Source organism: Argiope bruennichi, chromosome 2, assembly GCF_947563725.1.
Source record: "Argiope bruennichi chromosome 2, qqArgBrue1.1, whole genome shotgun sequence".
Classification (NCBI taxonomy): Eukaryota; Metazoa; Arthropoda; class Arachnida; order Araneae; family Araneidae; genus Argiope; species Argiope bruennichi.
This window is the reverse complement of record NC_079152.1, coordinates 30,355,160-30,380,426: the sequence shown is the minus strand read 5'-3', so window position 1 is coordinate 30,380,426 and position 25,267 is coordinate 30,355,160. Positions and strand designations below refer to the sequence as shown.

Below are 25,267 nucleotides of genomic sequence, written 5' to 3'. Positions count from 1 at the left end.
TAATAAGCTTTCATAAATTTGGCACAGGGTTAGTGATATTATGGCTGAAGAACGTAAATGCAAGGGAAAATATTATGGCTTTCACATTCTGAATTTAATTTACGTATCAGAATATAAATACCTAAGTAATTACAAATGACTAAGGCCCAAAAGCAGTCTTTCAAGTAATAGTGTGCATTATAATAAGTTACAGAAAATTTTTACCTTAAAAAATACACTAGTAATAATTTGACACCCATGGCCACATATTTTGATAAAACCTTTTATATATTATATTGTTTATTATTACAGAATTACTCAAACATTTTAAGAATTTCATGTTTCTACTGGTTGGGTGGAGAAAACCAAATTTGCCTTTAGGAGGAAGATAAATTACGATTGGTAAACAAGATAACACTGATGAAATTTTATAAATGTACATCAGTACGAAGAAATCCAGAAAAAAAAATTTAACTAACATGATCAAGAAAAATACCAGCTATGCAAAAGTAAAAATAAGTTCTTCATACATTTTTTAATCAAAATATACAGTTCTATGTTAAATTAAAACGTCCAAAGTTGTTAAAAAATTCTTCTAAAAGATATAGTCCACCCCACAAAAAAGTTCTATTCAATACTTTATTAATTTTTATATCATAGGAGGTGGTTAAACTCAGTTTGTTTCTTAAATATAAAAAATAATCACTAATGTTGTCTGTAGTCAAGACAATTAACTTGGCTACAAGAAAGACTTAAAACAATATTATCAATAAAGTAAAAAATTTAATGGCAAAATTAGGCAAATTTGAAATGTTTACAGGAATCTAATAAAACTCGCCATTAAAAATAGTTTGAATTTTAGCATCATTTTTAAAATTTATTCAGAGGATTTCAAAATTTAAATTGAGTTTGCATCACATATTCCAGAGAATTGGCAATTTCTTCCAGTCACTGATTTAAGGGATTCCATGATTCCAAAAACATAAAAGCCATTTTTTTTTGGGGGGGGGGACAGAAAATGGCTACTAATAACCCATAAAAATGTTAGTGATATCTCCTGCATTCATCTCACTCCCCATATGAAATACCATTACTTGCCCCAAATACAACCCATAAAACAATTAGATTATAAATCTTCTAATGTGACAAATAAAGTTTTCTATTTGTAACATAAGTTGAAAGTAAGTGTTGGTTTTTCATCACTGCTGATTCTTCCAACTTCAATCATTCACAAGTCTCATTTAATAGCAATTATATATTTTTCTTTGCAAGCAATAGAATTAGAAAATCTATTATTATAAGTTACCAATTACACATTACCAATTGTTTTTATTTACTTTTAGGTTGTTTATATTAAAACTCCATCACAATTATAAAATGTCAAGCAATTTCTAAATTAGAAAAATAAAGACTAAAAAATATACCTTATCTTATAAAAACATAAAATATATTTTAGAACCATAAATATTTTTTTTATCCGTTCCCCTTTTGGTAATTCCTAAATGTGAAAAATCTATACTTTATATATTTATATAAAACTGATATTTTTTTCTGACCATATGAATATACTTGGTTTAATTAGTTTTTTTTTTTTTTTTGTCCTTACACACAAGACAATACTCATAATAGTTTTTAACACTGGTAATTAAGGAAAATAATTGTATTTAAAAAAACTTTTCACAGCGTAATCAATAAAAATTCATGAAATTTTAAAAAATTAACAATTTAAACAGTTAGGGCTAAAATATTATGTATGATTATTTAAATCCATATAAAGAATAATTATACAAATTTTTATTAAAATTAAAAATTATGGGTGTCATGGTGTTTTTGATGCAAGATGGAACAATCTCACTGCAGTTAGACTGGATGCAGATACTCCTTTAAGCAAAATACTAATGTAAGTGAATTTCAGTAAACAACTTACCTTGGAGCCCAGTCAAATTGTAACTTCAAGTGTTATTTACATACTCTATTTGACAAACATGTGATGTTATCCCCCCCACACACACTTCGTTTATTAATGAGCTCTAGACTCATAAATAGATATAACAATTAAGAAAAGTACAATTCAAACTTGTTATGAAATTATCCTATTAAGGTTTAATTATGACGGTGAATATCAATGTCAAAATTATGATTTCTAAAAATCTTCCGATTCTTGTCTTTAATTAATTTGTGTCAAAATATTTTCATAATTGGAAGGAATTATTACTTCATTTCTTTCAAAATGGAAACTGCTGCTTATTTGGTATAGGTTAATCCTTATCAGATGCTAGATTTTTATGTGTCATAGTTGATGAAGTTATCTGAAAAGTGAGTAATGACCTTTAAGGATTAAAAGACTGTCTTTTTACTATTTAATACCTAAATTCCCTTGTAAATTCTTAATTGGCTTATTTATATTTAAATAAATTAGATTGTTCTTAACTGAATGTGAAGCATTTAAAAGTTGTTTTCATATTTTTGCATCTACTCCCCCCCCCCCCTTTCAGATGTAAAAAGTTTTTGGAAAAATCATGTTCCTTTAGAAACTTTAGAAAACGAATTTTCATTTATTAATAATTGGTTATTTTTATTAATTATAAAAGTCAGATTATATATATTACTGCATTTCCACTTTAACTTAAAAATAAGTCAACAGAATTAGTAATATTTATGGCAAATTAAATGTCATTAATACATTTTCCCTCACTAATGGATAAATCTTTTTCCCTGACTAAGAAACTAAGAAACGGATTGAGAGATGGGATTGATTTTCCAGAGAGTAGATGAATGTTTCCCCCCACCACCACCACCACCACTACTAGACGGAATATAAAGATAATATAAGTACTCTATCTGTCCTCTTGAGATAAAATTTGTTAATGAAATGCAACTAGAAGAGCTTCATTAATTTTTAAAACAATATGTGTACATTTACACACCACCGATGTAAAACTAATTATGACATTCAAATTCTGACACGGATACTTTTTGTAACTATTAAGATTCCAGTCTCAAGAACAGCAACAAAAAAAAAAAATAGTTATATAAACAGAATTTATCACTTATTAAGCAATAGTTGAATTCATATGCAAAATTATTGTAAATCAAGCTATATTATCTGAACAGATGTTTAAAATAAATGATTTTGTATGAAACAGAGTTAATTCAGCACTTCATTTAGTAACTACAATGCTATCTGTATACTTTGACAAGATCATTCTCACTTATTCTATAGTGACATAAAAACGGCAAAAGCTGATTTTCAAAATTTCATGCATCACTAATTTAACTAATTGCACTCAAATTTTAAAAAAAACTGAATACTGAATTTGTGCTACTAAAAATCATTTTTCACTTTGAAAGTTATGAGACATAAAGCATTTCTAAACATACATATTTAATGTGGAATGTTACACTCAGCATAAAAACAAATAACTGCAACCACAAATACTTTAGTACTATAGGATAAATATAACATAAATCTCAGTTTGTAAAGTCTTTTTTGGGCAACACTTAACTACGTAAAATAGATTCATATGCTTGATGAACGGCAGCAGCAACATCCATTGCACGAGATTTCAAAGAAAGCTATAAAAAGAAATATTTATAAATTCAATGATTTTTAAAAAAATCTACATATTGTTAAATAACGAATGACTGTATGGCCACAATATTATACAGGGTGTCTAATAAACCTTGACCGCAGTTTTTATTCCTTAAATATTAATCCTAGACATATACTGTAAATTACAAAGTTGCGTGAAAAAGGTGCCAAATGTAATGAAATTGATTAAAATTTTCAGGGGATTAAACTTTTAAAAAATACAAAATTTTTAATTTTTATACGGACCTTGTACAAAAATATTCCCAATGAGTAAAATGTGCCCCATCCTCCAATAAAGGTCATGTACAAAATTTCAGAATTTTGTGTAATTTCCCATAGATATGTTAAAACAAAGTTGGAGAAGCATCAATCACGAATTAAAATGCAAATGTTTATAGCTTCAGTGGAGATGACATGATGCAGGAATGCATCATAAAAAAATTAAATATGCTTCATATCTTTAGTTTTAAATACAAATTTTAAAATCTACGTTTCCTGAAAAATACTGAAAAAGTTAGTATTTCATATCTTTGAGACCGTTTTTGATAAAATGCTGAGATTAGAGGATGCGGCACATTTTACTCATTTGGAATTTTTTTGTACAGAATTCGTGTAACAATTTAAATTTTGTATTTTAAGTTTAATTCCCTGAAAAGTTTAATTGATTTCATAGCAGTTTGCACCTTTTTTTACCCACCTTTGTAATTTACAGCATATGTCTATGATCAATATTTCAGGAATAAAAGCTGCAGTCAAAGTTTTTGAGACACACTGTTGAGAGTTTCTTGGATATTGTTTTTAAACAGAATGATTTAAAATTTCATAAATATAATAGCTATCATGCAAAACTAAAACATGCTCCCGGTTCTTTATATGATGGTGTACAACAGAAAAATTCCAAGTATTACTCACTCAACATACCAATGATTAATTCTAAAAAATCGCAGGTATTTTATAGAAAATGCAACTGTTAAGTATTCAGTATTAAATTTTTACATAGAACAAGTTCATAAGTAAATAATAATGCTAAAAATTTACATTCGCAAGATATTATTTAATTAAAAGCTTATTAAAACTTTAGAATTAAATAATAGTAATTATATTAATTTTTTTGATTTTGAAATAATGGTGTAAGCTGTAAAAGTAATTTCAAACCTATGCAAAATACAAAAGTTTGACGAGTTTCCCTGGGTGATTTTTACATTTTTTACTATTTTATTTTTATTTGAAAATATTTTGGCTATGGTAGTTAAAATTTGAAACCAGGATTTTTCAAAAACAATTCTAAGAGATATTTAATTTACTATACCTTAAACTGCATATAACCATCTCAGAAAAACTAAACAATTCCATCATACAGGCAATGTTATCTGTTTATTCTGTTCTAAAACCCTGCTTTTTTTTTAAAAAACCAATTACCACTCAATTTTTTTTTTTTCTTAGCATAATATTAACAGACACTATAATATAAAAATGAAAGTATGTTTGTTGCATAAATTAAATCTAATGAAAAGTTAAGACTTATATTTCTGTTAGGAAAAAAATACACTTCTCATTAAGATATATTTATAATTAGTGACAACTCATGTTCATAATACCTAACTTTACAAAATCAACTATTCTAATGAAGCACACTTAAGTATATACTGGCATATTTAAAAACAATTAGTGCATTTATACAGAATTTAATACAAAATATTCTGAGTTATTTGACTAAATTTAGAATAAAAGCTATTTCACATGAAAGAATATTTTCTATAAAACCACGAGTAGTAATATTTCTTGCATTTACACAATTATTATTATTATTATTATTTGCATATTTAGTCAACATGAATTATTTCAAGAATACAATTCTCAACAAAATCGTGAATAGAGAAATTAAAAAGGTACTGAATGCAAATCATTATTAAAGAGGGAAAAGCAATGTTATGTACAAAAATGTACAAAAGTGAAACTTACAGTGAAAGAAGTTACACCAGGTTGAATTTTCATTTCAGCAAGCACCCATATACCATTTGTTAATTTTAGAGATTGATATAACATATCTTGACCATCTACATTCCTTTTGGCTATGGTAAATATGTTACTGTTTTGAAGTTTCTGTGATACTTGGTCTGAAAAAAAATATGTGGAGAGTTCGAATAAAATAATATATTCACTTCTAAATCTTTATTAAATACAATTCTTCCAAATTAAATGTAATTATTTCAAATCAAGTAAATAAAAAAATGTCTTAATAGATCAAAGCCGACTCTCGAGAAATATATATATATATATATATATATATATATATATATATATTCTAACATAAAAGAAAGCATTTCTTGATTTGATTAGCCATGTTTCAACAATACAGTAAGCATCTTATAATCTGGATAAAACATTTAAAATGGGTGTTGCAAGCATTTTCTAACTAAGTAATTTAAAGAAAAATTTTATAAATTGAAAAAAAAATATTTGCATGCAATAAAATCTATTCTAACAGGATATCCAATTTTAAGGCTTACAATAATACTGATTTTTGAGAAAACAGCAGAAAAAAAATGTCTTAATATAAAGACTGCTTTCTATTTAGAAATCTTTCAGCGAAAAGAATATAGTGATCAAATTGGATACAAAGAAATTCCAATACATTTTTTTTTTTTTTTTTAAGAATTGCATAATTTATATGAGCTTACGGTATAAAAAAGAAAAATGCAACAATTCAATATCATTGTTTTTTATATGACCAAAAAAAAACATAATAAAGCAAACTAAAATTTTAATTATTAAGGATCATTTCAAATTTTAATTCTTAAAAATTACCTGTACTTAACACAATATTGTCAATTGTGTACTGCACTTCATTTTGTGCTGGTATATCTTTCCATGTGGCAAGAAATATACGTTTGTCCATCATGCCATCCTCTGCACAAAGAACATGCAATGGAACCATTGCACTAAAATACAGCACATCAATATTGTTTTTTACAGCTACCTGAAAATTTAGAAACGAAAAAGTTTGTAAACTTTTTCAAATGAAAAGCAATTTTGTTGAACATTTAGATTATTCAAAAAGCTTACTTGGAGATTTGTGAGAGGATCCATCTTTTGCACTACACCCATTGTGTTAAGAGGAAGACTGACTTCAGCACTTGTGTTGGGAAGCAGAGGAGCAGGAACCTGCAGTGGCTGGGCAGGTGCGAGGCCAAAGCTTTACAGAAAAACAGCAAATTCAAAATTATTAAGTGAAGAATACATTCCAATAAGCATCAATACATTTCCTATTAAAGACTCGATACATAGGTCTATATTTATTCATTTAAAATGTCCCTAAATACTTAGCTGAAAGTTCTCATAGAAAGTTCCTAGCCATTTAAAATAAGACTTGGCTCAATTTAAGCATCCAGCATTAAAATTATACAAAGGCTATTTTGAAACAGATCTCTTAATTTTGAGTTCTGACAAATACTCATTAAATATGTAAAAAAATGAACAGCAAAATCAGGCCAATGATACATACAAACAATTATTGAGAAATATCCAAAATTAGGATACTCAATACAAAGTAAGATTTTTTAACACAAAAATGAAACTTTATCCAAGAAAAGTATATAGTTAAAAAAAAAAAAAAAAATCTTTATAGTACATTTTACTCTGAATAATTTACATTCTAAGCTTGAAAGACTACAAACTTGTACTGTAAGACTAGAAATCAATTTGTTTTACAAGATTAAATGTCTCATTCTATTGAAAATCATGAATAGAATAAAACCTTTATAAAAAAACATAGTTATCATTAAATTATTAAAGCAATAAATATGGCTTTTAATATGAGAAAATATTAAAATTTATCAAAAAAATTTGGAATAAAAATGTACTAAAAATACAAATTAAAAAACTTTATATTTATATACATAATAATTGAAAAAATTTGCATTGAAAATATATAGAAGTAATTAAGGATACATTTTATGAATGCAATTAATGATAAAGAAAAAAAAAATGGAGTTTCTATGCAATGCATAACAAAATAGATTCTGAATTCTGCACATGAACCTTCTTAAAAGATTCAGCCACATAACCTACAAATCATGCAACTAAGATTATCAATCAAAATATTCTGCTTCTCCAGTATCTTTACTATAATTCACTTTTTAGACATACAGATATAAAAAATTCTACAATGAAAATTCACAATAGGAAAACCAAAAAGAATTTCAAATAAAGCAAATGTAAATCTGCAACTATGAATGAGTAGCTCCACATCAATACAATATTACAAAAGTCTAAATTAAAAATTTTGTAATTTTATTTTCAATGGACCAAATATATATATAAAAAAAATCCATATATCAAAAATTCAGTTCCGAATCATTAGTTTATTAATAGACAGATTCTAGTATAATTTTCTAAAATATCTTTCACTAATTTCTCAGAAGTAAAATAAAGAGGAACACAATTAAAGTAAAGAAGAAAGGAAAGATAAATATATGCATACAAATTTCAAAATATTAAAACAATATTTTAAGTTATAAAAAAAGGAAAATGAAGTACCTGTTTTTGTTAAACTGTATGGCAAAACCTGCCATTGCCTGCATAGCTTTGTTGTAAAATGTCATTTCCATAAATATTTGGCCACTTTTTCTGGAAAATGTCCCTGCAATCTCTAGGCCTTTCCCTCTGGCAGCTGGAAGCCATATCTATTAAAAATTTTATAATGATTAATGCTACTTTATAAAGCATTATAAGCAAAACTTGTAATATTTTCCTACATTCTAACACATTACCTGTTTAGGTGGAATATAGAACGTAGGTGCTGATCCTACACTAAATATATCTCCTAAAAGGCCAGCTGCAGTAGCATTAGGTTGAGGTGTGGTATCTGCAGGTGCTGAAATATCTCCAAGCTGTTAAAGAAATAATTAATTAAAATTACATAAAATAGAATATTACAAAAGAGATTCAGTATTTGTAATTACCCTTATCATACTTGTCTGTAATTTAAATATTAAAAATACTATTAGAGAAAATTTTAAAAAATAACTCCAAGATTTGCTGATAATTTAAAATATTTATATATACATAATATTCAAAATTTCTGGAGATTTTCATCAGTTGATTGATATGTATCTTTAAGATTACATGCAGATAAAATCTTAAAAATTCTTCTTAAAATGACAATTCTGTACAAGAAACAAGTTCAAGAAATTCATTCTTACAGACATTACTTTTTAACTTTCTCCAAAATTGCAATAAATCTTATCTACAGATAGTGTGATAAACATAAAAAGCAAGACAGTAATAAATGGGACAATTAAAGGCATATAAATCTCATATGCAAAATGAAATTCTTATTACTCAGAGATCTAGCATCTATACCAGTAAGTATGCAGACGAGAAGAAAACATCTACTATTATAGTCTACGAACCAGCCCAGGCATAACACAACTGATATTTGAGATTCATAAATAATCTTATGTTTTCTTCGATATTAGAAAAAAAATTTTCTTAAAAGGATAAACAAATTTGTTTTATGTCCTATCATAAGCTTTTATAAGCTAGAATATTAGATAAACATATTTGGTGTGTGAATCAAATCAAAGAAGCAACATTACCAAACTATCAAGTCCTCCACCAAGCAGATCAATTGCTGAAGGAGCAGCTGGGGCAGCTGGCACTGCAGGAGGAACAGGTGGTGCATTCAAGTCAATACTAAGCAGGTCTCCAATTAAACTTTCTCCAGCTGGAATAACAGCAGGCTGCTCAGTAAGAACAGCAGTAGAAACTGGGCTTCCTGTGATAGTCTCTTCAGTTGAACCCAACCTAAAGAAAAAAAGTTGTCAATTGGACAGAAGAAATGTAACATCAAATAAAAAAAACATCTATGTCTGAAGATCCGAACTCAACTTTATTAAAACAAGCTTGAACATTCACAAATAATATGTGAAAGTTTAAAACGGATGGATTAAAGGCAAAATTACAAAAGAAAATTCCTATTTGAATAGTAGAAACATTTTTCATGATTAGAATTCAGTACAGAATGAATAGTTTTCTGTAATTATAAGAAAATTAATAAATTGTCTACGATAGTGAAAGTAATATACGAGTAAAATATTAGAATACATATTTTGATCAAACTAATAACTTGGGCCATTTAGTCAAGTTAATGCTAGAAAAGGAAGTAAAGCATTTAAGATGAAAATCTACTTTATGAATACGAAAAAAATCAAAATGTGTCATTTTCAAAGAGTGTTATATCAGGCTTATTTTATACCCCCCCCCCTCCCACTCTTTTTAAGAATTTATGAACTTTAATATAATTAGAATTTTGACTTATGATTTTAAATTGTTGCAAGACAACAAGTAATCAGTGTAGGCTAATAGCAATTGGGCCACTATTGATAGACAAAAGGTGGAAACTTCTAGAATTGCCATAAAAATAATTGCCTAAAATGTTTACCTACCAATTAATTTTCAAGCTATCTAATAAAAGAGGAAGAATTAATCTGAACATATTATAAAATAATTTGATGCTGATTAAACAAAATAATCAACAATACATAATAAAAGAAATTAAGAAGCTTCCATTTCAATTTACAAGAATTTCTCCCATTGCACACAAAATATATTATATTATATTATATATATATGGTGAACTCCTCATGGCACAACTAAGGACAAAATTCAAACCGATTCAAGCAGTTGCATTCTAAATACTTTAAAATTCATCGCAAGAATATTTAGTACTTTTAAATTAATAGAAATCGGGTAATAATGAACTTTCAAAACCCTTTCGTATATATGAAGTATTACAACAACTTAGACAATTTAATAGTTCTAGATTGACTAAATGTACAATTTCAATGTAGTTCATAAAAACATTTACATAGTAATTGAAGGCTCATTTCTAAAAGCTGTAATTCTTGTCATTCAATTTCATATATGAAAATAAGATTTGCTTTTTCACTTCATTCTTTTCCCCTTCCTTACATTGATTGATTTGTTGTATCTAAATAAAAATTCTTCAGAACATTAAAATTAGATCCAGAAGTTTTAAAGAAATATTAAATATATTCAGTAGAAAAACAATGCTCATATTTTTTTATAAAAATGGTCAATTCTGGAATTAACTATTTCCATTATCATGTGAAAGCTCAAATTTCAGGAAATTTTACAAGCAGTTATAATTAAGCTTCTGAACACACTGGAAATAAATGGTTTAACTCCCTAAACAGTGTAGATTAAATGTTTGTTACAACATGAAGTTTTAAATAGATTGCATCAGTAAACTTGGATAACTTAAATACGTAAATAGAATGAAGCAACAAATGATTGCCAAATAAATATGTTGCAGGCAGCTAGTAAAAAAGATAAGAAGAAAATACTACTTAACACTTACGAATTTTGTCTTGGTGGTAATGATTTTCTAATACCCAGTCTTCCTTCAACAAATGCAGATGGGGGTTTATGATAGACTGATGCTAAACTACTGATGTGACAAATAAGTTCATCTAACAAAGAAGGTTCTAAAAGATCTGTCTCTTCTGATATCAATGGTTTTTCTGCCAAAACAACCTCTTTAGCAGCAGCAGGATCAGTAGACAATAATCTCCAATAGATAAAGCCACGATCACGCAAATCGGGATTATCACTATCTTGAGTAGCTAAACTTAACACCTGTTGCACTAATTCTTGGGTTTCAGTAGGTCTCTTCAAGAAAAGTTTGACAATAGCAGTAAGCAGCTGAAGCTGAACCTACAAGACAAATGTTTTGTTTCAAAATTTTCTTGGTCAAAACATTTATTAACATTTTATTTTAGACAAAACACATTATGTAATTTCTAAACAAATTCCAGTCAACATGTATCGAACTGAAAATATCTTTTCTATTTATGTTATTTGGTACATGATCATACACCCTGTTACTTTCTATTAAGTTAAAGATTTAAAATTTCTGAAACATATTTTAACAAGACATTTGAAACTATGGCAGGCTTATTTGATAGCACAATTTTAATGAAATAATGTCATGAGGAATGCAATCTTACGATAAAAAAAAAAAAAGAAATAGTTTTACCTGTTATACAATTTAAATAGAATTCCATTCAATAGAAGAAATTTAATTTAAATAGAAGAAAAAAATTAAATACATGTGAAGATTTTAAAATAATATTTGTTTTAGTTTAAAACCATTCATTGCCAGCTTCTTGAAAAACTACATCTGCACAAGACAATTATTACCTATTAAATTTCTCAATTCAAATAATGTATTAGTAGAACTAAATTTATTTTTCAAAATATGTACTATATTTCTCATTTTTATACTGATGTAATCTAATGTAATTATGCATCTTGGTCACATTTGTTTTATTTGTTTTTCTTTTGTTTTAATAAATTTTCAACATTTACAGGAGCTCCTCTTCTGTTGAAACTCAAGATTCTATTAAATTTTAACATTTAATAAAATTCAATTACAAAGTTAAACAATTTATGTAAAGCTTACAACTCAGAATTGAAGTTGGCTGCAAATTACTCTGAAAACTGAAATCCAAGTAGATAAAATATTACAATGTTTATCTACAAATTTTTCAGAAACACTATAAACTAACCCCTAGTTACGTTGCAAATATTGCATGAACAAGCAAAAAAGTATTTAAAGCTCCATTTAATTTGATACTTTAAATTACTTTTACTGAAGTAAATTAAATTTTACCTGGGTATTTTCATCATGAAATCCTTCCAAGAAACTTTCAAGAAGTTCATCAGCATTGTCGATTCGCTCAGCATATTCTCCAATAATCCAGATCATGGATGCCCTACAAAATAAACAATTTCAAATATAAAGAGATTTCAGAAAAGTAATTTCAATTGAAACTTCAATAATAAACTTTACAAAAATGTCTTTCATAGGAAAAATATTTATTTATTTATTTTTATTTTATTTATTTTTTTGTGAAAAAATTATTTATAGGTTCACTTTTAAATTTGAATATATCATTCTCATTATTTGCCTTTAAAAAGTTTAAAAAATTCAGTAAACATAGAATTTTTTTACATGCTTGAAGTCAAAACAATTCAGTTTCTACTAAAAATTGCAGCTTAACCTAATTATAAGTTTCGTTATCACTTTTCAAAATAAAATAAATCTTGTTTACTGAGAATATTTTAAAATTATCAGCATACTAGTACATAAACTTGAAAGCTATTAAATTACAACAAATATATTTGCAAATTATGATTTTCTGCCTATATTTTGTTATAACAATACACCACGGACAAAATATACATGAATAAAATTAATTTTATTTGAACATACCTTGCTTCAGGTTCATCTAAAGTATCCAAATTTTCACACAAGGTTGAAATTATACTCTCATATTTGTTAGGGTATTTTCTAAAGATATCCTAGAATTATAGAAAAAAATAAATTACCAAGCAAAAAGATGAGAAAAATACACAAAGACATTAAAATTCAAAATAATATAAACTCAGAGTACCTTAGATGTACTGATATCCATCAAAACCTATTCATTTAAATGCTAAACTCAGACAATATTTAATTCATATGTTCTATTCAATATGTTACAAAAAATAGAGAAAAGTATTTTTTAACTTAATATACGATGTTCTTTATATTCTAATATCAAATTTATAATTAAACAGGTTTTTTCTTTTATTTAAAAATAGAGTTGAGAAACATTAAAGAAAAATATAGCAGCCATATTAAAAATCAGAATTGAATCTTACAAACAGAAATAAATCACAAAGTCATCAGGTAAAATATTGGATAAATATTTTCAGGAATATTGCATTAACTGAGTGCAAGCAATAATATACAACAAATTTTTAATAAACTAACTGAATGAGTAGGCAATTTAGAAAACAACTATATGGTTTAACCCTATGAGCCCTGACCACCCGATATCATCCCGTTCGACAGGGGCTTGACTCGGACGCTTTGGGACTGGTTAAATGAGTTTTAATGAGCACTCGTCGAGAAATACCTTTTATCCCTTAAAACTCATTTAACCACTTCAAAACGCCTGAGTCAGCCCCCTGTCAAACAAGGCGATATTGGGCAGTGAGGGCTCATAGGGTAAAAATCAAATTCCATACACAATATAAAGACATCAAAAACTAACAAGCCATTTAAGTTTTTAAAAAAATTACAAAATAATGATAAGCAGAATAATTTACGTTTTAAATGCCGAATATTAAATGATTTACATGTCTAATTTTAAATCCAAGTCAAGGCTTAGAAATAATTAAGTGAAAATCTAAAATTTCACAGGTACAAGAATTCCTCACATGTTACAAGGAAATGTCACCCTCTCTAAGAAATATTAATGACATTACTTTTAAAAAGATTTCATTCTGCAGTCACTCTAATGGTCCATATAATTTGTTTTTTAATGTACATAATGTTTATTTAATACAGTTAGAAAGGCTAATTTTAACTTCATAGTTTGTATTACCTTAATTACAACAATAGCTTCTTGCACAACATAGTTAACTTTAGTCTGTATGAGATCTAGCAAAGTGCTGACGCATCTTTCAGCCGAAGGCTCCACTTTTATGGCACATCGCCCAATAGCTCGTACTGCTTTACGCACAAAATCTACATCAACTTCAGTAGCATACCTGAAAGTACAAAAAGCTACTTAAAAAGATTGTCCCACTATAAAAAAAATAGTCAAACTTAAGTTTTACTAATTTGTCTACAATGTTTCATGCATTGTCATTTTACATTAAAAAAACTACATCTTAAAGTATTCAATAAATCCTGTTTTAATTATTGTTATTATTCATTAAAACGCAAAATTGTAAGAATTTTTATAACATAAAAACTTTAACTATTTGTTAATTAATTTCATAAAATCATTGTGATATTTTATAGAAGATTAATAAGATTTCAATTACATAAAAGATAGTTCCCTAGGAAATGATCAGTTGTAAGTCCAAGTTACAGAGCTAAAGAAAATTCAGAGTTTCTAATTTTTAAACTAAAGTATCTCAAATTATCTTTCAAAAAAAATGATGTACCTACAATATTCATAAATGCACAGTTGCGAGAGCATGCTTATAATCAAAATGGAACATTTAAAAATATGTAAAATAGTTCATTTACTCACAAGCTTTCATTAAATAACAAACCAAAATGGTAATTGTAATTACAATAAGTACTAGATGATTACTTACTCTTTAAGTTCAGCTAAAACTTGGGCTATGTTAGCTTGAGATGCTAATCTAATCATAATATCTAATTTCTCCAATTTCACATAAATAGGATCATTGTATTTCACAAAGAAGACTTTCATTTCATGCTTTAAAATATCTGGCCTGAAAGACAAATCAAAGTCTTCAATTTCTAGAATACAAATCTTCAAACATTCATTCTCAAATATTGCATTATTCCATAAAAGAGGTTACAAAACAATATAATTTGAGAATATTTATTAAATTATATTGGTACAATATTGAAAGCTTAAAAACAGGTTGGTCAATTTTATTAGAAATGCATTTAAAAAATATACTGCATGTGATAATTCATCTCAGACATATTTGAAATTTATATTTGAAATTATCCAAGTTCAATATGCAGACAGCTCTATTTTAATTGATGAGTTATTCTCAAAATCACAATTCACCAAATCGAATTATTGAATCTTCCAATGCTCTTCGAAATTAGTATTTACAGTTTTAAAAAAAATTCTTAAATTATTTTATCAGATTTCTCCCATTTTGAAAATATAAAAGGCAGAATGCTTATTTTATTTCCTATTAAGTTAAAAATTTACTTAGACAACACATGAACCTCTATATCCTGCATATTTCTAAAAAGGATCATGGAGATGTCCAAGAATTCTAATCAAATAATCTCTTCACCTTCATCTAAAGTTTTTAAAAGTGATTTGATGAGTATATAAAAAAACCTTTTGTATTTTCATCAAAACTGCTAATTTTGGTACGTATCAACACAACAGCAAGTATAATGTTATACAAATTTATGTTTTAAACCAGTATTCTGTGAAAACAAATTATTAAATAAAAGATGTCTTATAATACATCATTCCTTGAGAGAAAAATTATAAATCATTTATGGTTTATTCCTCCGTTCAAGTAAAGGCAAATGAATTACATAACTTACTTCCCTGCAAAAAAAATCTAGCATTAAGTGGACTTAGATGTCAAATTAAAAGGTAAATTTCAAGCTTGATAATAGTCGCAGAATTTTAGATGGTGAAAATCCATATGCAAAAATGCTGGTAAGTGATTGGATAATCTGAAGTTACAATATAAAAGATTGGGTAAAGAAACAAATTCTTCCACAAGCAACGAGTATTTATAGTATAAAGAAAATTCAATTAAGATATCTCTAACAATATAGAAAAAATGAATATTTCACAAAAATGAGATTTTAGAAGCATTCTTAAAGTCCATATGATATATTTGAAATAAGTTATTAATTATTAATACAAAATATTATAAAGAGAAGGTGGAAGCTAAATACCTAAATAGTTCTCAGAAATTAAAAACTATAAAAAAATTACATACCTTTTTTGTACAATAAGATTTATATTTCGAAGGGCAACATATTGAACCTCAGGTTCACTCGACAAAAGTGTAACCAATGGTGGTGCTAATTTTTTAGTCAGTGTAGTAACAAATTCTGAATCAGGACTCATCATCTCCATCAATTTCATAAGAACCTGAATAGAAAAAAAAATTACATTGAATTAAATTTTACATTATGTGCTCTCAGTTAAATGGAAAATATTCAAATACTTACAAAATGTAAACTTATAAAATAAAAAATAACCAAAAAATTCCAGTGATAAATAAATAAGGCGATTTAACTTGCATTTCAAATTGTTTCATTAAAAGCACACAGACACATGGTAAAAAGAACTTACCTTAACAGCAGACAAGACGACAGCAGCATTTGCATGAGCTAATCGTGGCGTAACCCTTTCCGCAATGCTAAAAATAATAAAGTAAACCAATAATTATATGTAACATTTAAAATCCAGATAAAGTCACTGTAAAAGTTTCCAATATTTTTATCTTATAAAATAAAAAAAAATAAATAAAATTCATGCCTTTGAGCTTCTCTTTCATCTTTAGGCAAACAGTTTGCAAGAGAATCCAAAATGAACACTTGGCCCCATTCCGTGCATTCATTGAGAGCTGTCAGCAGTTTATTGATGGTCTGGGCATTCATGTCAATCAAAGGCTGACCACTGGTAGAGGCTTCATTGATTTCAGATAAAGCAGCCACTGCATTTGCTACGACCTAGAAAAGTAATAAGTAAAGATCAGAAGTTTATAATCACTTAAATTTTAAAGTCAAATTACGATCATTCCAAAGCTTTATGACACTTTTCAAAGAATTTAACAATGATTATCACAAAAGATAAATGTTAATTTTAAATAAATAGTTTGACTGCAATCAAATTGATAATTTAATAGAGTTCACAATTTTTAACTCTGGTATTTGTTCAATAGCAATCAAAAATATGTAGTTAAATATCAACTTCATTTTTATAATTTTAAACCATACTGGAATCTAAATTTATACATGGTAGAAGTGACAAAATATTACTAGCATGCGATAGATGACTTATAACCATTCAGAGTTAACAATTATAGAGAATAGATTTCCTAGACTAAGAATTATTTTAAAAATAAATATGAATTATTTCCTTTGAAAGAATTACTTCAAACAAAATTTCATTATTTTTTACAAATATACATAAAAATTTCCAAGAAATTTTATCAATCTGCAGAATGATAAAACTGTTAGAAAACAATTTTTAAAACACAATATAAATAATTTGGAAACAAATCCATGATGTCAAAATGAATAACACTTCTTAATTCCCAGTAATATTGTAAAACTAAGTAATAAAATTAAGTATATCAACAATGAATATAGATACAAAATCTTTGAAAAGGATTGAACATAAAATTCAAAAGTCACTGTCTTTCTTTTGTAATTACATAGTAATTACAAAAGAAATGAATAATAGGACATTTATCATTTACATTACAAATAATAGGACATTTCATTTATCATCACCTACATTTTATCATTTTAAAGATATCTGATCCTTTAGAAAACTTTATATGTTTTAGCAATATGATTTTCTTAATATAAAGTAAATGATTACATAATGACATTCTTCAGATTCCAAGTTAGAAAAAGTAGATAATATATTAAAGCAGTCACTTTCAATTCAGAATAGCAGAGACATTATTTCCATACTCTATTAAATGAGAGTAAAAATTTTCTTATGCAAACTCAAATAACAAACAGATTAGATAATAAACTTTATTATTATATACAAATAACATGAAAACAGTTTCCAAATTTAAAGACGGGCTTTTGTTAATTTTGTTAAAAACAGCAATTACCATTGGGTTCGAATCTGACAAAAGATCTCTCAGCTGGTCTAAAAATCCTTGATCTTCAACCAGTTGGGCATTGATGTCATGGAGTTTAGCCACAGACACTGCAGCAGTTTTCCTGACATACGGATCTTCATCTTTCAAACACTTTCGGAGAGGTTCACAAAGATACTCAGTTATCTTGTCCACACGAATACATCCCATGGTGCGAACAGCCAAAGCACGAATCAACGGGTTGGCATCTTCACAATCCTATGAAAAGAAACAAGTCACAATTATATTGTTTGGTTTAGATTTGCTTATAGGGGGAAAAACTATTAAAAAAACAGTCCTTAATATAAAGTGAAAACATTAAATGTTATATAAGTAATACTATTCAAGTAGAAAATAGTGTCAATTAAGGTTTAACTATAATTAAAAGATTCACAAAATTTAAATCAAACAGAAATTAGAAAAGGATAAAATTATTTGATAGGCAATTTTTTTCTATATCATAAAAATATGTTAACCATACTTAATTATAATAAAACAAGATGTTCAGTGCCAAAAACATAAAATAATTAACAGATTAATGTCATTTGGTAAATTTCAACTGTCTTTCAATCATATATAGCTAAACACAATGATTATATAATACTTTTGAATGTATAAAAATATACCTTAACAAAAGTGTTTACAGCCATAATAGCCATATCTGGCTGACTCTTTGCATAGTTCATAAGGTATAAATAAACCAGCTTCTTCAGTTCTAAGTTATCAGTTTGCATGCAGTTAACAACATCAGGAAAGAGAGCACTGAAATACACAAAAAATATTATAAAATTACATTATTAATTTTAAGTAATTAAAAATTAATCAATTCAGAAACAAGATCTTGCAAATTTAATTTAATACCTGACATCCTTCCCGACAGTCATAGATGCAATAACTTTCTTCACAGCCTCTCTTTTCTTCTCTTTCTTATCACTATTAAGCTCACTTTTAAGTTCAAATATTTCACCTATAATCATACACCAAATTTTATTAAAAATATTTCATAAAATAAAACTTTTTCATGTCAATACCTTGTGATCTAATGACATATGCTCAATTATAATCATTTTCCCCAAAATAATTAAGTTTTATACGATTGTTACACGAGTTTAGATACATTGAATAATAGTATCCTTAAATTTATGGATTAAATCATTCAAAACATTCTTGTATATTCTTTAGAAAGAATTTCAAGATATCCAAGTTGATCTACAGATTGAAATAATATTTGTTTCAAAATTGCAACATCCCCGAAATAATAAATACCATTTCATTTAATCATACAGAAACCAGAATAGTTAAAAGAAATTATAACTAGCTTTCACACATTTGTCAATTAAAACATGACTACAATGATAAATTATTTTATACTTTAATCAATTATAAGTTTTATGACAATATACATAAAGGTAAAAAAAAAGTAACAGTTAAAAATATTTTTATAATTGTTTTTGTGAAAGAAATTAATCAATTAGTATATTTATAACATATTAAAAAATACTTGAAAAATATAAAAAGAATTTCTTTTTTTAAAGAAACTGAATTTCAAAAAAAAATAAACATGTTTCCTTAATAATAAAATACAATATTCAGCAAAAACAAAAATGCTTATACAAAATTCATTAGTTAGAAATTCGTATGATTCCAGGCTATTTCAGATTCTAGTAGAGAATAGTTTAATAATGAATTACTCAGTTTTAATAATATTACTCTTTAATTCGACAGAGTTTTATATCAATAATTTATGTCCAATTTTAAACAAAATGTATGTATAACATAAAATTTATTTTTAAAAAATTTAAGAAAATTTCATTAAGTTACTTTAAAAGACATCTTAGCAATTTATTAATACAAGCAAAGTGAACATTTCCAGCACTTCTCTAATGCAATATATAAATTACCAAATAAAAAAAAAAGGATTATAATTCTAAATATTTATGCATTATTAAAGTGCTGAGGATGGAAGAAAATTTCAGAGACCAAAGCTTAGGTAATAATCTTAAAACTTGAAATCAATGATAACACTAATCATTTATCTGCACCCAAGTATTCTTACATTAGTATACAAAACAATTTTTAGAGATAGATTTCAATTACATGAATAAAAATAACGAACAATTGATGATAAACTGTTAGAAACCCTAATTCACAGCAAGTTTGATGAAAAGAACCTAGTTATCTCGTTAATAGGATATCTCAAAAAATATAATTGATTTTTTAAACCTATTTTTTTTAATGAATTTCTTTAAGGTATCACAATTATTAAAGCATCTATTTTTATCTACAGCTATATGAAAAATAGTAGAAACAAATCACAATTTATAAAATAAATATATGCTTAAGTACAAGTGTCATAGTGAAAAAAATTGTGTTACTGTATTATTAAAATATAAATAATATAACATGAAAAACTTTTCATTAATCATTTAGATAGTAGAATTAATATTTTCCAGGATTTATAGTTAATTTAGAAAAAATATTTTTATATTTTCTTGTTATTAACTGCATAAAATTAATGAACTCTTAGTCTGTGCTATTGGCAGATATAGTCAACATTACATTTCCAACAATTAATCACTGGCTGCAATAAGCATAATATATCAGATGATTAATTGCTGGTATGCATTGCTGGATACAAAAGCACCATTTTCTTAAATGTCTGCGGATGAATTGTCTAAAGATTTCAAAGACATGATTAATAAAAAGTAACAAAAAATAGATTCTTTCATTTAAAAGTTTTATTATTATTTTTTTTTTAAAGCTTCAAAGCTAATGGATCAAAATAATTGGCATTGAGCATTAAAATATTAACTGCACACATCTAAACAGAGATTCTAAATTATATGTCTGATTTGCCCCTGAATCATATTACAGAAGCTGAAAGATGCAGAAGAAAAGAAAAAAGGTACCAAGATATTCATTTAAATTATCGATAATATACAAAATCTTATTTAAAATATTTCAATTAAACTTATCAGTTATTTTACTTGATTGGTTTATGTTTCATTTACGATTTTTATAAATACATATACTTATAAAAAATTTCAAACCAAACTGGAAAGATTTTTTTCAATAAAAATGAGATAAAATATTGAAGCTTGCAAAATTCAAATTTTAACATATAAGAAATGAAGCAAGTATGTAATATAGTAGTAAATAAAATTTATTCCATACATTACAGAAAAGCAAAGAGAAAAAAATTACCTTTTTTGGTGGTTGTGAAATACTTTGCATCAGTCATGGTTTACCTTTAATTGCTATCCAAAATAAACTGAAAGAAAAATTATGTATACAATTTTAAAAAATTTAACCAAATTCACATGCTTATAAGGAGAGATGTTCATTCATACTAAAAATTTAAATTTAGCAGATTAATAGGTAAAAATAGAATTATACCAAATAAGTTAAAAATTGCAAAATTTAAAAAGATACTTAAAAATTCTAATTTTATATATAGAATCTTTAAGCCACAATGCAATAATTACAATATAAAAACAGATAAAACTAAGTTTATTTTCTATTTTGATAATAAAGTATTTTTGTTTTTAATTTATCTGAAATAATAAAACTCAGTAATAGAAAATAATTCTTCATGCAAAATTTCTTTTAAAAGTTTGGTTTGTCACATTTCGTTGTTTTTGTGTAAATATATTAAAAAAGGACACATTTATAATAAAAACTTATGTTCCTCAGACAAATCAGAGAACTTTAAACTCATTACAATTATACTATTACAAATTCTGCAATCAAACTACAATGCTTCATTCAATATATGTTATTTTCTAGCTTCAATATAACAGAAAAATTATATATGCATTCTATTTGGCATATTTAAAAATACATAAAAATACTTAATGCAAACATTAAATAGTTTTCACAAAAAAGGTTATTAAAAGTTTATATTCAGGGTCTGGGTTTGGGTTAAGACATTTAACCCAAACATTAAAATATGTCAAACTCATGGAATATTTTAAACTTTATATTTAAAAAAAATTTCTTACTTATCATGAAGATTTATATAAAATATAAGCTTATATATACTACAGCAAAACATTAATATAGATCATTTACAAGCCATGCAAAAATATATAAATTTAAAATATCATGCAGGAGAATGCGATAGAGTCAAGTTGAAATTATTTGAAGACAAATTTCCAAATACGTTTTAAAAAAAATTTTTTAATCTTAATTTTTAAAAATTTATTATAAAAATTTGTTGTTGTTTTGTTTTACAAGAATCTGGTATCTTATTGTTTTCCATAAAAAATACTAATGAAATTCTAACACTTGATCTATATATTAAAAAACTTATTTATACATCCACAATTTAGGTTTCTTAGAAATCAAAATTTCAAATCAAATGATATTAGAAAAATAACAAATTTACCACTTGGATCAATAGGAAAGCAACTATAAAAAAACGTTCCTTTTTTTAAAAACTATACTAAATGACAATACAATTTAATTCAACTGATACAAAGTAATCAATCAACAAAATCATTCAATAGTGGTTACTTTAAAACCATTCAATAATCCTTAATACTATAAATATCGATTGAATTATTAAAAAGAAGAGAAATATATCAATAAAACAGGTATCACACATTTTAAGCAATCTGCTGTCAGAAACACTAAATTGAGAGAAAAATGAGAAGAAAAAGAAGTTTTTGTTAAACTTTTGACAGAGAAGCTAAAAATATCCTATTCTTTTTTTAAAAAAACGCGCTTTAACAATTCGCCCACACTTTTAGAAAGGAGAATAATAATCATTTATTAACTAACATACCACTGCAGTAAACAAATACGTGTACCGTATCATATACAGGAAAGGAATCGAATACATAAAAGGCAGAAGTACACCTATCTAAATAAAATAAAATTAAATAATTTGTAGAATAATAATATTAGATATATTTATCTATATTCGCTAGCTTTCTATATAAATAAACGACCAACACATAAGTCCGGATACCTACAACCCAAGTGCCGGTTATTCCTGTTAATGAGAATATAATTATTCCGAGAGAATTCAGTGGGTCGAAACTAAACAAAAATTCATAACAAAAAGTTTCCAATACATCGGTTCCTAATCTACTCACATAATAGTTAAATTCCTATATTCAGTGATGTCAATCAATTTTTTTAGATCGAATTAGTTTCTGTTCACGCCTTCTTCATGTCTGTAAGTAGAAGTAATTAAAAAGTAAATGATACTATATGCAATTCCTATATGCAATATCAGTTTGCATAAACTAGTGAAAAATTAGTTCTATATTTGACTTGATATATTCTAAATACTTTAAATCACAAGGGCATAAATCAAATTAAAATTCTCTAAAACAATATCTATATGAGAAAATGATATCAGTCAAACTGAAACGTCATCGTAATCGCTTAACAACAAGAATATAACTGTAACTGTGATTGAAAGTAAAACGAAATTAAAGTCTGTACTTTTTCTTTTCAAATATGATAAAGCAAATCACCGGAAATGGTCTCCCTCAAACTTTCCCGTTAGCTCTCTAATTAAAGACTTATCTTCCTTCCCCTAGTATAAAATTATGGACCTACGTAAAGGCTGTAAATCCCTTTCATGGCATTAGCGGACAATAATTCCGAAATATAGATATTTGGAGTAAATGATATAATTTTATGAATCTCTAAGCGAATATATATTTTGGGCGTCTTTTTTGCCGACCGAATGAAACCAAATTTGGCACGGAACTAAAATTATAATCATATGATATGTAATCAATAGATGTCATGCGGCATTTTATTGATTTAAGTCATTCGTTTATGAGTTATTGGGCTTACATGCATATAAAAGTATCGACAGACAGTTGACACTTTGACAAATTTCTCTCGAAATTTAATAAGCATCTATATTTTAAAAGCTAAACCAATTTACCAAATTTTATCTAACTAGCTCTTTGCGTTGTGGAGTTATCGAACTCATTTGTAATCGTGCAACCAGACAGGGGTGCTTTCTATTAGTAGATTTCATTCAAAATTTGTTAGAAATCCACAAATTTGACAACGTATATCAAACCTCATACGTCTTATTCAAACCACTTTTCAGTTATCTTGTTCAGAGACAAACAGGTATAATACCAAAAAGGTAAAATTGTAATTTTGCAGAAATTTTTAACTTAGAATTCAAATATGAATCTTTATACATGAAGCTAAAACTATTCATACATGATACTTATCACACTACCTATTTTCTAGTAATATGAAGTAAATTTAGATAATTTAATAAATGAGTCTTGTTCCTTATATAAAGAATGCATTCGCTTACTTTCTTTTGAGTACTCGGTGAAAAATATCCAATGAGAGTGGTCACCCCGAAACGTTCTCGCATACTTAACTGCAATTTGTTTTTATTATTTTGCAATTTTATAATCGCAAATTATTTTGCAGTTTTATATTAAAAATTATTTTGCAGTTTTATATTACAAATTATTTTGCAGTTTTATATTACAAATTATTTTGCAGTTTTATATTACAAATTATTTTACAGTTTTATATTACAAATTATTTTACAGTTTTATATTACAAATTATTTTGCAGTTTTATATTACAAATTATTTTGCAGTTTTATATTACAAATTATTTTACAGTTTTATATTACAAATTATTTTACAGTTTTATATTACAAATTATTTTACAGTTTTATATTACAAATTATTTTACAGTTTTATATTACAAATTATTTTACAGTTTTATATTACAAATTATTTTACAGTTTTATATTACAAATTATTTTACAGTTTTATACTTCAAATTTTTAAATAAAAACCAAAAGAAAGAAGTCTTTCCAGTTGTACTACTTTACTAGTTTTAACGCGGCACTTGCAAGTTCTTGTCATCAATGATTTTTTTTATTGTAATATTTTTTTTGTCTCAGTTTTTGGAAAATTTTACAATTTGCAGTCATCTGCGAAACCCAATGCGTAATCCTAATTTATTAATGTGGAATAAATTTTTAAATATACATACATCTTTCTAATAAAAATTTATTTCATACTTTTGATATGAAAGACATATATAAGATTTCATTAATAAGCATTTAGCATTCAATCCAATTCATGATTTTTTTCACGCTTAACTTTTAACATAACACCATAAATGCTTTTAAAAATGAATTCTCGATGAATTAAAAAAAATTATTCAGATTACTTACGTAATAGATTACCTAAACAATCAGACTTGATAACTAGATCTTCAACCCTCTCAAATGATCAGAAAAATATTAACACTTTTTTCGAA

General features: G+C 26.1%; 1 protein-coding gene across 4 annotated transcripts; it reads right to left on the bottom strand.

The window, feature by feature from the left end:
- Window positions 1-3,347: 3,347 nt before the first annotated feature.
- Window positions 3,348-25,255, bottom strand: LOC129959610 (AP-1 complex subunit beta-1-like). 4 transcript variants are annotated; one of them, XM_056072493.1, is made up of 20 exons: window positions 25,182-25,255; window positions 21,203-21,269; window positions 18,860-18,965; window positions 18,625-18,760; window positions 17,972-18,217; window positions 16,657-16,850; window positions 16,471-16,537; window positions 16,112-16,266; window positions 14,756-14,896; window positions 14,032-14,197; window positions 12,873-12,961; window positions 12,270-12,372; window positions 10,956-11,311; window positions 9,172-9,379; window positions 8,344-8,463; window positions 8,111-8,256; window positions 6,638-6,767; window positions 6,380-6,551; window positions 5,534-5,688; window positions 3,348-3,555 (listed from the first exon to the last, which is right to left on the bottom strand). In XM_056072493.1, the coding sequence occupies exons 2-20, from the start codon at window positions 21,237-21,239 to the stop codon at window positions 3,481-3,483; spliced, it is 2,802 nt and encodes a 933-aa protein (XP_055928468.1). In that variant the 5' UTR covers window positions 21,240-21,269; window positions 25,182-25,255; the 3' UTR covers window positions 3,348-3,480. The 4 variants fall into 4 exon arrangements, with proteins under 4 accessions (XP_055928468.1, XP_055928457.1, XP_055928466.1 ...); XM_056072482.1 differs by lacking the exon at window positions 25,182-25,255 and adding an exon at window positions 23,098-23,208; XM_056072491.1 differs by lacking the exon at window positions 25,182-25,255 and adding an exon at window positions 22,975-23,113.
- Between the last annotated feature and the right edge of the window lie 12 nt (window positions 25,256-25,267).

Coding starts and splice junctions, on each gene's coding strand:
- LOC129959610 (XM_056072493.1), bottom strand. CDS start 21,239: ATGACTGATGCAAAGTATTTCACAACCACCAAAAAAG. Junction 18,966..21,202: donor TTTCACAACCACCAAAAAAG/GTAATTTTTTTC, acceptor GTATGATTATAG/GTGAAATATTTGAACTTAAA. Junction 8,464..9,171: donor GTGGAGGACTTGATAGTTTG/GTAATGTTGCTT, acceptor TTTCTTTAACAG/CTTGGAGATATTTCAGCACC.